Source organism: Henckelia pumila, chromosome 4 (assembly GCF_033568475.1).
Source record: "Henckelia pumila isolate YLH828 chromosome 4, ASM3356847v2, whole genome shotgun sequence".
Lineage (NCBI taxonomy): Eukaryota > Viridiplantae > Streptophyta > Magnoliopsida > Lamiales > Gesneriaceae > Henckelia > Henckelia pumila.
Genome location: NC_133123.1, coordinates 18,343,002 through 18,356,821, shown reverse-complemented (window position 1 = coordinate 18,356,821; position 13,820 = coordinate 18,343,002). Strand labels below are relative to the sequence as shown.

The 13,820-nt window shown below is 29.6% G+C and overlaps 2 protein-coding genes across 2 annotated transcripts; both read right to left on the bottom strand.

Annotated features, from left to right (window-relative positions):
• Positions 1-2,077: 2,077 nt before the first annotated feature.
• LOC140866921 (protein phosphatase 2C 51-like) lies at positions 2,078-4,294 on the bottom strand. Its single transcript, XM_073271985.1, has 3 exons — positions 3,578-4,294; positions 2,740-2,845; positions 2,078-2,612 (listed from the first exon to the last, which is right to left on the bottom strand). The coding sequence occupies exons 1-3, from the start codon at positions 4,217-4,219 to the stop codon at positions 2,329-2,331; spliced, it is 1,032 nt and encodes a 343-aa protein (XP_073128086.1). The 5' UTR covers positions 4,220-4,294; the 3' UTR covers positions 2,078-2,328.
• A 5,040-nt stretch (positions 4,295-9,334) lies between these two features.
• LOC140860595 (uncharacterized) lies at positions 9,335-11,416 on the bottom strand. Its single transcript, XM_073263597.1, has 2 exons — positions 11,101-11,416; positions 9,335-10,998 (listed from the first exon to the last, which is right to left on the bottom strand). The coding sequence occupies exons 1-2, from the start codon at positions 11,414-11,416 to the stop codon at positions 9,335-9,337; spliced, it is 1,980 nt and encodes a 659-aa protein (XP_073119698.1).
• Positions 11,417-13,820: the final 2,404 nt, after the last annotated feature.

Here is a 13,820-nt window from a genome sequence, read left to right as displayed (position 1 = left end):
TGTGTATTATGAGTTAAATAGATTTAAAAATTGTGCAAATTGCTCAAAAATTCCCAATGCAAACATGTTTTGCTCTGCACTCCCTAGCCATTTTTTTGTACCACATTTTTTGTTAATTTTTACCACATCTTGTATGATTTTGTACCACATATTGTATTGTTTTGTACCACACTTTATGACTAGGGACCCCAAAGCAAAACATGTTTGCATTTGGGGATTTTTGAGCAAATTGCCCTTAAAAATTATACTCTCAAGGGGCCAAATATATATTTTTAATATTTCATAGGAGTATTTGGTGCAAAATAACAAATCAAAAGGTTTGTCTAGTCGCATGAGTGACGCATACGCAACAATAACTCATATGAAGAGACACATATGCTAATTTTATAAAAAAAATTAAGGTTGAAAATGTTTATTAAAATTTCACAGGGAATAAATGTATATTTTCAATATTTCACAAGAGTATTTGGTGCAAATAACTGTTTTTTCATTTCCGCATTGTTTTTTCTCTTTTAATCGACGGATTCTTCATTTGGTTCTTCCAATAACCCACTAATAACAACATTAACAGGTCCACCAACAGCCTCACTTGACAACGGTAATGCATATATTTTTCTCACTTTCTTGCAACTACTTTAACCTAATCTCGTTTTCTCATTTTTCGCTTGGTTCTTTGAGTTGTTTCCTCGAGACCTCGACTTCCCAGCTCCTCTACCTCACTACCTGCAATGTAAATTTTGAAAGTTGTTAACTAATTCTTTGCAGTTTCTGGCTTCCTGCGATCTTCTTGGGATTTAATTCACCAAGTTGCATTATTAAATGCTTGATAGATTAAATGATGGATAGATGAAGCAAATTAATTCATATGCTAAACAATATGCGATGAATTATTTAAAATTGTTGGAAGCTTAATTTTACTTTATCATGTGTTGGATTAATTTACAGCGAGTTATAAAATAATTTTAAATAAATATAAATTTAGAGAAATGCAAAATACATTCATATATTATTTAGACCAGATTAGTAGATAAATTAATAACAAAATATATTATTTTAGAAATAAAATTTACTATATGTTGTCAACAAAAATATAATGTACTATATATGTATATATTTTGTATATTCATGTTCACCGCAATATGCATTTGTATATAGTATAACATGCACAAATGATATTGACCTATTTTTAACCTATAAAAGTTAAAATATAATAATTTCAACACCCAGAAAAATAAAAAATTTGGGTGTAAATCGAGTTCAATTTGATTAGCAACTCAATACTCAAGAAACAACAATCTTTTGAATCCCAACCTCACTCGAATTTAAAGCATTCAATTTGAAATGCCTCCCTTTGATTTAAATACTCAATTAACCACGATCATTTGAATTTAACAAACTTTATTGAAAGAGGTTTATATCAATTAATCAATGGAATCCGATCATACCAATGGAGATATTATTTCATATATTAACTCATGATCTTTTATTGATCTTTCAATGTGGGATTTGATTGAATACTCAACAATCTTCCTCTCAAACGAAGTCCCACGATCATTCACATGGTCCGAGCCTCCCCTCAATCCATCCTCCAATCGAGAGTCGAGATCACTCCTCTTCAATGCAATGGACCGCACGCCTTACATGAAATATCGGGAGCATCACCCTCGAGAGCTTATCACGGATCTTATCGGGAGCCCTCACCCTCCTTCGTTCAAGTCTTCGAGGATTCCACCCACATTGTTTCGATCAGACCATGATTCGTTCCCACAGACGGCGTCATTTGTTAATCAATGGAATCCGATATCTCACATTGGTACGATATTGTCCACTTTGGGCACAAGCCTCATGATTTTGCTTTTGAAACCAACCAAAAAACCTAATACCAATGAAGATATCATTTCATATATTAAACCATGATCTTTCCTTGATCTTACAATGTATGACTTTGATTGAATACCTAACAATATCATGAAAAGAAGTTAATACCACTATATCGTAATTCGTTTGAAACAATTTTCTAATACTGTTGAAAGGAGGATAACCAAAAAAGAAATTACAAAGAAAAAAATCACCTTAATTAAACTATCAAAACACAACATTTTCATTAAAAAACACGACTTCTTAATGCACAACAGCAAGTCAGCAACTCTCACAAAGCACGAGGAAAAAAAGAACCAGCTCAACATAAGATGGATTTCTACACACACACAAAACACATTTGAAATCCTAGAAAACCAAGAACATTATATTGCACAAAACATTACAAAAGAAATTAAGGACCAAACACTCATGAGCTACAAGTTATTACATGATTTGTTGCATCTTTTATTATTCCCGCAGCAGCACGACGATGACCGTGATGTTATCTCTGCTTCCCTTGGCAATCGCCAGCTCGACTAAGGTTGCGGCCGCGTGCGAGGCGCGGTGCCCCTCAGGCGGACTCTGATCTGGTCCCCCACGGAGACACTGTTCAACAACTTGGCATGCTACGTCGTTGGATACCATGTCCCACAGGCCGTCCGTCGCTATTATCAGGAAGTCGTCGGATCCGGTTCGCCTCGTGACCGTTACTTCCGGCTGGGAGCTGATGTATGGTTTCAAGTGGTGATCACCTGTTGTTAGTCGAGGAGATTATTTAAATTTGAGTTATATATAAGTAACGTGAGTATAATGTATATATATATAGTGGGAATAAAATCAAAATTTGGCACAAAACTATATATGTTATGTAGTATGTACCTATGGATCTTGAAGTGGGAAGCAGCCCTTGTACACGCCAACCTTTCCGATTTATGACACTTCCTCCCGCAGCCTCAACCCTCTCCTTCTCGTCTGGTCGATCGGGCTGTATGTATATATATTCACAAAATATCAAAATTTTAACGAAAGTTATATACAAAACTACTATCCAACCAAGAGATTTGTCATTTGTGAGTTTAATAATTTTATAATTTCAAAAACAGAGCCACTTATAACTGTGTAATTTTATCCTACTTGTTTAGGAATGACAACGAGACGAGTATGAGATAGGTTTGATTAAATCAAGACCCATCCCGCCTCCTTTTGGTATGTCAACCCGACGGATCCAATCCGATTTATATCTGTTGGACTCATCAAAAATTAAATAATTTTAAATTTATTAAATTAAAAAAAATTAAAAGTTTATAAATTAACAAAAATCATTAAATTTAATTTCAAATATATGGATAAAATATTAATTATTTAGAATAAAAATATAATTATATATTATTAATATTACATATATATTTTATTTATATTTATATATATACATGTATATTTTAGATTTATATATGTATATATATACACTTTGCGGGGAGAATACGGGATGAGTTTGACCAAATCTGGGACCTCCTCCAGACCCGCTTGTGGACCTGCTCTAACGAGATGGGTTTAATACGGAGTCGGGTTTAAATCCGACTCATTATCATCTTTATCGAAAAAAAAAAGGACATAAAAATAAATAAATAGACAAAGGGTCTAGAATGTTTTCTTTATTACACGTCGTCGTCTCAATTTGGAATAAAAATGGATATTAATGCAAAGTACTCTCTCTTACCTTGTGATCCCTTGACAAAGGCAGCGGAGCACCACCTCGACAGAGCACCGCCCTGGAATCACCGCAGTTGGCCACCACCAGATCTCGCCTCCCGACCAGCACCACCACCGCCGTAGACCCCATCATCCTCTCCGACGCCGGCGGCCCGCCTGCTTTCTCCTCTTGCCCCTTACTGATGATCTGGTCGATTAATTCCTCGTCGATTCTACTAAAACATTCCTCCATGACCGTCTTCCAGTCAAAATCATCCTCCTCCGGCAGCTTCTTCCCGTTCTCTATGTGATTCTCCAGACACTTGTGAAGCCTCTCGCTGCACACTTCCGCCACCACAGCCCCGCCGTGACCGTCGTACACCGCGAAAAACGAGTATTCACCGGCCAGACTACCCTCCGGGGCCACCGTGACTGCATCCTCCATCACTCTCCTCCGCCCCATCATCGAAACGAGTCCGTATACCAACCCACGGGTTTTAATATTCTCCGGCTCCTCCTCTTCCGGGGTAGTGGTCTTCATGTTCTTGGGATAGGATTCGAGCTCCAGATTCAGACTCATCGATTTCAATTTATGAATTTCTGACCTTTTCCGACGAGCCTGTCGCGTTTCTTTTGAGCAGAGAACCATCTCCTCGCTCGAATCAGCCATCGTTCCCGTCGCTAGAACGTGCTTCAGGGTGGCTCAAAGCTCATCATATATATATAGAATACCAAATATTCTTTATTTTCGTTAGAAACACATAATTAAGTGTTACATTTTATTTATATAATATAATATAATATAATATAATATAATATAATGAATCATGCCATGTGTACAATGAGACTTACGAGTCAATCAATCCTACCCCATCCGGGTAGTGTTGGGGTGGGGATTCAACGGCCTGGATTTCTTTGAAGGCAAAATTGATCCGGGCCATTGATCCTGGCTTCGGGGAGTATCCTGAAGCCAACATCGACCCAATCGAGACTTACACATTAGATTATAAAGTACATTAAAATTACAAAAGTATCCTAAATGCATTTTTGAAATATTTTTTCAATGGATAATTTTGTAATGCATAATTCAAGTTGTAACCCAATTTATAACCATAGTTGTACATATATATAGGGATGACAATGGGTCGGGTTTAGAACCCGAACCGACGGAGAAGGTTTAAACCCGGCCAAGCGGGTCGATATGCGGGTTCGGAACGGGTCCCGGGTTTGACCGGACCCGCCACGTCAAAAAATATATATATTAAATATAAATATAAATTATATATGTATATATATTAACAATATATAATTATATTATTTATATTACATAATCAATACTTTATCCCTAATTTGAGTTTATAATATTTTTAGATTTAAATAATTTTAATATATTATGATATTTTTAATATGAAAATATATTATTATGATTTTTTTAGTTATTAATTATTATGTAAATTAAAATGATATATTTTAACTTGTAAAAACATTTTTTTATCTTAAATATTATATTAATATAAATTTGAAAAATAAATTTAATAAGGATTTGTTAATTTTTTAACTTATTTAAAATTTTATTTAATATAATTTAAATTATATTTAATTTGGCGGATCCAATGGGTCTAACCCGGATTGGACCCGCCGGGTCCACGGGGCGGGGCGGGACGGGTCTCGGGTTTGCCCAAACCCGCCCCGTTGCCATTAACATATAACATTTACCATAATATAATATAATATAATATAGTATAATGGATAATGCTATATGTACATAGAGTTTTACGTAGAGAGATAAACGTTCTATTAAATTAGAAAATTATTTCAAAAAACAATTAATTTTTTTTATTTTCAATCTACAATTCATTTCTTGCTCGAATAGAATTTTAACGAAAATATTATTTTTTTTTATTACTTATTTATAGAATTAATTTTAATGAGTTCAACAAAAATAATTATTTTATAAAATTTAAAATATAATTATTTACCGAGTTCAAAAAAATAATAATTGTCTATTTTTTTTTATAGTAAATATATTTTAAAATTAAAATTTTAAATTTAAATCATATATAAGAGAGATTTTTTTATTATATATTTAAATTAAAATATATTTAATATTATTATGTGTAATAATTAATTATTTTGTTAAAAAAAATTAAAAAATCAAATCATGTAGGTTTTGGTTGATCAGGTGATTTGAGTTCGAGTCCGTCGTCATTGATTTATTGTGATTTGGTTTGAGAAATTTTTTAAATTTTTTTTTACTTATTTATAGAATTAAGAAATATTTACTATATTTTTATATATTGTATATTTGGGAAAAAAATTATTGTATTTTGGATCATATATTTTCAATATGTAATAATTATTTTGTAAAACATTGATTTTTAAAATAATTTTTATTTTGTGTAGTAAGTATATTTTAAATTTTGTACACTTGAACTTTCAAATTTAAATTATATATAACTATATAAGTGAGATTTTATTATTATGTATTTAAATCTAAATATATTGATTATTATTATGTGTATTTAATTATTTTGTTAAAAATTTTAAAAAATAAAATATTTCTGGTCTAACTTGAACCCCAAAACTTCAACCTTAATCCGATAATTATATGGTCAACTCGGGTCGGTTTCAATTTTGAAACCCCCTGAAATTGCACAATAAATAATAAAATAAAAAATAATAATATTTTTGTTAAATTTTTTTTGAAAAAGACAAATAATTGTATGTTGAAAATAAAAAAATTTTAAAAAAATTTTGATATACTTTTCTAATTTAATAGGGTATATAACTCTTTATGTAAAATTCTATTTACACATAGTATTATCCTAATATAATATAGATAGTATTTCACTTATAGAATGACGGACGATCAGATATTTTATCTTTTGTTCGACTCCAATTTTATTAAAAATTATTTGATAATAAAAAATTGATAAATATTAAATTCACCCTTCATAAGCACACAAGGTATTGTGGTTTTACACTTCGAGTTACTTTGTTTTTGTAATTTTTTTTAAGGCACTTTGTTTTTGTACTTATTTAGTGTGTTTACATCATTTTCTTGTGGTTATTCATTGAAATTAATTTTTGTCGTATAATGTTGATTAAAACCAAAAAAAAATGATGAGACGTTGGTTAAAGAATAAACAAATAGATCGGATTTCACGCAAGCGAAACCCTTGAAAAAGGGCTGGAAAAATTCAGGGACGAATAATCAAAATTGAGCGAAAGGCTAAGGGAGAACTCGCGCATACATGCATTGGTATTTTGGATTAAAGATACGAGTAATGTAATTTCTGGCCAACCCCGGCCCACGTGTGCGTGGGTAGTGAAGAAAGTTGAACAAAATTTATAGCCCACTCATATTATATATTATTTCTACCTGATTCTGAGAGAAATAATTATTGGTTTTTGCCACGAGTAAAGTTGAACAAAATTTATAGTAGTTTTTGCCCCCACATATAATAAAATCTCGCCAAAAATTTAAGCTAAAAAGGAAAAAAAAAAACATTCCTTACTTCTATTTATATTTTAAATGCAACGAAACACATTTAAAATCTTTTCATACATTATATATATATATATATATATATAATATAATATAATATAAAGATAACTCACAGATATAATTGACTCAAATTTATACAGGCTATAATGTTTTGATTTGCTAAAAAAATTACACTTTAAAATGTAGATAAATAAATACTAAAAATATAATAATAAATAAATTATCATTTTAAAATTTGTTTAATCACTCTATACAAATTTATTAATTTTATGAATCCGTATATATCAAATAAATGCTTTAATATATAAAATTGTTAAAAACTACTATATTTCTTTAATAATAAAACCAATTTAGAAGATTTAATAATTATTAGATATAAAATGTACGTACCGTAAATGAAATAATTACCTAATTTTCTTTTAACATTTAAAGAGTCTTTCAACTTCGGAGGTTCAATTTTCTTAAATAAAATGCAAGATTATACTTAATAATATGAAAGATTGAGCACGAATGGAAATAGAGCATTATTAACAGAAAAATTTTATTCGTTTACAATATTTACCATATTTATGAGGTTCAAATTTGATTCATTTTAGTTAATGCTTAAACATACATAACAATTTTTCTTGATTACGTGAAATTCTTATTTTAATTGATATAACTCATAGAAATAAAAGAATATAGTAAAACAATTTTCCATAACCATTGCGTCTATATATATATATATATATATATATATATATATATATATATATATATATATATATTATAATTATGTAATTAAAAACTATACAAAACCATTAATTATTTATCGGCCTTCAATTAAAAACAATAAAATAAAAAAATAGCAAAAAAATAAAATTGTGAAGATTCAATTTGCTATAATGGAATACAAGATAATAATTAAAAGTATTAAAGATTTTGAACGAAGGTAAATAAAGCATTGTTTATAGTAAAATTTGATTGGTTTGCATTATTAACCATATTTATGACAAATACTTATACCATGTTAGATACATCATATTTACCATATTATAGAGGTTAAAATTTGATTTATTTTAGATCATGCTTAGACAGACATAACAATTTTCCTTGATTATATTAAATTCTTATTTTAATAGAGATAACTCTTAGAAATAAAAGAATATAGAAAAACATATAAAACAAATTATATAATATTTTCTATCTACATTTTATAAAAATAAATACAAAAATACATAATATAGATTTAGTAAGATTCAAAACCATATAAATATACACATATATCCAGAATCTTGCATATGTTTGTATACGTATTATATAATTATGTAATTAAAAATTAAAAACTATACAAAACTACTAATTATTTTTTGACCTTCAATTAAAAACAATAAAATCAAAAAATAACAAAAATATAGAATTGAGAAGATTCAATTTGCTAAAATAGAATACAAGATAATAAAAAGTATGAAAGATTTTGAAATGTAAATAGAACATTATTTACAGTAAATTTTATTGGTTTGCAATATATTACCCATATTTATGATATATAATTCATTTAGCTAATTTGAATTTCAAATTATTTTAAGGAAGTTTTCCATAATTTAGAAGATAATTTGTTTGTTTTTCAATTGTATGATATATAATCCATTTAGCTAATTTAAATTTCAAGTATTTGTTTAAATGTTCATTCATACAATTTTTAATAATTAATTATATAAAATAACATCACTTACAATGCACACGACATATGTTTTATTTAAAGATTGTCTTTTATAGTTTAAATTTTTTTTCTACGTTATTCTTATTAATTAGTCATTGTAAAATTAAAATTATTTTCGTTTTAATTTCATAGTCAAAATTTTTCACACCATCCACCAATTTAATCATACTATACTCAAGATATAATCCGTGTATCGCACGGGTGGAATACTAGTTTGCTAAAATAGAATACAAGATAATAAAAAGTATGAAAGATTTTGAAATGTGAATAGAACATTATTTAAAATAAACTAGTATTTCACCCGTGCGATGCACGGGCTATATCTTGTGTATAATATAATTAAATTGTATTAAATTGAAATTTGACTATAAAAGTAAAATATAAACAAATTTAATTTTATAGTGAGTAATTAGAATAATGTAAAAAGGACAAACTCTTTAAACAAATATATGTTATGCAATGCACGTGATATTATTTTATACAGTTAATGATAAAAAAAATATTAAAAAAAATATTGAACAAACAATCGAAATATGCATTATATATCATATAATTAAAAAAACAAACAAATTATCTTATAAATTTTGAAAAACTTCCTTAAATACAACGTTTGTTGTTGAATTTTTCTGATTGGTCTTGCCATCACATATCAATATTTTGAGACCCTTAGGATTGGTAACTCTAGATACAGCGACATACAACTGACCATGACTAAACACGGAATTCCTCAAAAAAAGTCCTACATGAGATAATGATTGATCCTGACTTTTGTTGATTGTCATTGCATATGATACAATCAAAGGATACTGTCTTCTTTGAAATTTGAAAGGAAGTCTTGGATCAGAAGGAGTCAAAGACATTCTTGGAATAAGTACTTTGTGACCCGCATTACTTCCAGTCAGAATATTTCCTTCCAAAACATGGTTTCCGAGCCTAGTCACAATCAATCTAGTGCCGTTGCATAAACCAAGAGAATGATCTATGTTCCGCAGCAACATAACTGGAGTTCCAACTTTCAAATTCAACTCGTGATTTGGTACTCCAGAGCATCTTATTCCATTTAAGTATTCAGGGGTATGAACATCATGCAATAAACCAACGCTTTTATCCGATTGACATGCCATATCAGAACTTAAATACAATCTTCCCTCAGAATGATTCAGAGATATCATGTATTCATTTATGGATTGAACGACATCAAGAGTCGGTGCCAAAATAGCTCTTTGTTGAAAATATGCAGTATCACTGATAGAAATGTCTGACGAAGGATACGTACTCTCGACTATCGATGCAATAGGATCGTTATAATCTTTCAGCACAAGTTCATCTGGAATATCTATTGTCGCATAACCATCATTTGATTCTCCAATTTTTCCATCTCCTATATTAGCAATCCAATCAGAAAATTGCTTTGTCTTATCACATTCTTCATCAGAACCTAAATTTTGTAGTCGCATGTTTTTCGTCAATCTTAAAACTGTACAATGTCTCCAGATATAAGAAGAATTGATGGTTGCATTAACAATATCTTGCCTACTGCCTTTTGGAATAACAGGCAATATTTGACGAAAATCACCACCAAAAACAACGGTTTTGCCCCCAAATGGCAAATGAAGGCTTGAAGGATTGACAAATCTCATTATATCTCTCATGCTTTTATCTAAAGCTTCAAAACAGAACTTATGCATCATTGGAGCTTCATCCCAAATTATAAGCTTAGATTTTTCAATAAGATCCGCAAGAGGACTCCCTTGTTTGATATTGCATGTTGATTCTTCATTAGGATTAAATGGAATCGCAAAGCGTGAATGAGCTGTTCTTCCACCAGGCAGTAGAAGAGATGCAATACCACTTGATGCCACATTCAACACAATCTCTCCCTTCGATCTCAAGAATGCAGATAGAGTCTTCCAGACAAATGTTTTTCCAGTACCTCCATATCCATATACAAAAAAAACACCTCCCTTATTTGAATGAACTGCATTCATCACCGTATCATACACATGACGTTGCTCAGAGTTCAACTTATTAAGGTGATTATCATGTTCTTCAGACAAAGATCTTCTATCAAATCTCAACTCATCAAGTATTAATCTGTTCCGTGAAGTAGTCTGAAAATATTGATCACCGGGAAATGGCATTGATTGAAATTCACGCAAACTTTTTCCATAGCTTCGTAATAATTTTTCAATTTCAACCAATGCATAATTTTTAATTTCATCATCACTCAATTGCAATTCTACCAAAAAAAAAGGTATTAATCAAAAACATACACATCTATGTATATATACTTTTAAAAATTAACAAATATAACTGAAAAACTTTATTGATGCATGCATACCTTGGTGTTGCAACAGGTTACGTTGTCTGTATAAAACATCATCTGACAAATACTTCCAACATGATTCCCAAAGTATTTCAGGTCGACTGATGCAGTTCGATGACAATAGAGTAGCAAGTAAAATTCTCAAAGATTGTGTTGAAGCCCAATGACTTGCCTCAATAATGCCGTCGATATACTCTTTGTCATCATTCAACAATCCCAATGCATAGCAAGCATCACGAAATGAATGGTATTGAACACCATTAACATTAGTTATATCATCATAGCAAGTGGCACCACGGTTTACATTTAGGAGACATCTTAAATAATACATGTCTCCACATCCCGGAGGAACGTAAAAAATGCGCCCGATCGAAAATCTCTGTTTCCTTGGAACGAAAAATAATACAGTTCGTTTTAATTTCATAGTCAAAATTTTTCACACCATCCATCAATTTAATCATACTATACTCAAGATATAATCCGTGTATCGCACGGGTGGAATACTAGTTTGCTAAAATAGAATACAAGATAATAAAAAGTATGAAAGATTTTGAAATGTAAATAGAACATTATTTAAAATAAATTTTATTGGTTTGCAATATTAACCATATTTATGACAAATACTTATTTTATTCTAGATACATAATATAATATAGATTTATAAATATTCTAAACCGTATAAATATTTACATATATTTATCTACATAGATATATTTCCGTAATCTCCGTAATTAAAAAAAGGTACAAAATAACTAATAATATTTCATTCGGTAATTAAAAACAATAAAATCAAAAAATAACAAAAATAGAGAACATTTTTAATTTTGATTTGATCTCAATTATTGTATAAATATATTTAACATTTAAATTGTTACGATCTAGAGTTATTCTTCAAATAGTCACCACATAATCACCAGTCAGTACAGACAAATGGCACTATTGTTTCGAGTTTTTCGTGATATAAATCTTTCAGACTGACATTGGGCGCTAAAGTTAAGATTAATACGTTGTTACGATCTACTTCCATACCAAAGCAAGGAAAAACCGACAATGGAATGTATATTCCAAGATATTAAATTAAGTACACGAACTTTATGTAATTTATATTTATCTTCTATTAAAATTCAAGTTGTTATGCTTTTACTAACTTTTTGATATTTATTTTTATCTTCAATCTCACTTTGATTTATTATTATTTTTCTCAATTTCAAGAAACACGCATACATGCAACTATAAAAGATAATGTCATTGACAAATTGAAGATAGTCTTTATGCTATAAAAAAATATGATAGTTACGCAAAATAAAATAAAAATCAAAACCACATCGAACAATTACAAAATTAATCGCATCAAGAAAACCAATGTTTTCGAAATAGAATATCACAAATTTCCGTCAAAGATATTTGAATTCAAGAACTTCAAAGATTTGACGAGCACAAAAGTCATCGATGAATCTGAAATTTTTGGTATGTTTACTCTTGAAGTGTCGTGTATTTTAATCATCTTAAAATTTATTATTATATGAGGTTTGCTCCAAAATAATATGACAAATATATCATAATTAGTTAGATTTCTTCCGATATATTTACGGCACATATTTTTTTAGCATTTGATCCCTAGGTTCAAGATTCAAGTGAGAGTTGTTGACATAACTCAAAATGCATTTTTCTTACTCTGGGATAGAGAATGTGCTAAACTTTTTGGAAAAACAACACTAGAATTGAAGACTGAAATGAAAAATCAGGTTTTCATTATAACTTTATGATAATATAAGGTATAATTTTTGGGAAAATAATTTTTTTAGTCCAGTAACTTTACTCCCTTTGGGTTTTGGTCCATTAACTTTTTTGATGTGTATTTTGGTACACTAACTTTTCATTTAAGTATTTTTTGGTCCAACTGCATACGTGTTTGCTTTTTATTGGTCCACATCATCATTTTGGACCAATCAGAAGTTGACACGTATGTAGTTGGACAAAAAAACTTAAAATGCAAAGTTAGTGTACCAAACCGCACATTGGAAAAGTTAATGGATCAAAACCAAAACATGAACAAGTTAATTGACCAAAAAACTTATTTTTTCATAATTTTTTTATAGACGTTTATCAAACATTAATCCTTCATACATTATTTTAGGGTATTGATGCTACAGAAATGCCAAAATAATTTGATTATATAGCTGATCGATATATTATGTTCAAAGTTCAAGTGAGAACCAATATAATTCGTAGATTTAATGGAATATACACTGTCATGAAAATTTTAACAGACCCTAATATCCTGAAAAAATATGCTGGAAAATTTTTTGAGAGCCAGGTTTAATAATCTTTCCTTTAATAATCATTATTTAAAATTTAATATATTTATTGTTGAGATTATTGGATTACCACATGAATCGGATCTGTTTTCTAAGTTGAAAAGGACAGAAACCGGAGATGTGGAGGTAATTATCATAAAATTTAGTATAATATGAAAACGAATTTGCTACATTACCAAATATAAATCCCTTTTTCCAACAGGTTCTATCGTCGGAAGATGGAGTTTCTACAACCTTAAAATCTACATGCAAAACAATAATTTCGCCAGATGGTTTGAAGGATTCTCATTTGAAAAGAACACTGATGTATGATTTCTCCTCATCGGCAACAAAAAAATTTAAAATCTACCATCAAACAAGAGAAGGAATGAAATGTTGTTCTTCTAATAAAGAATGTTTATTTCAATTTTTTTCAAG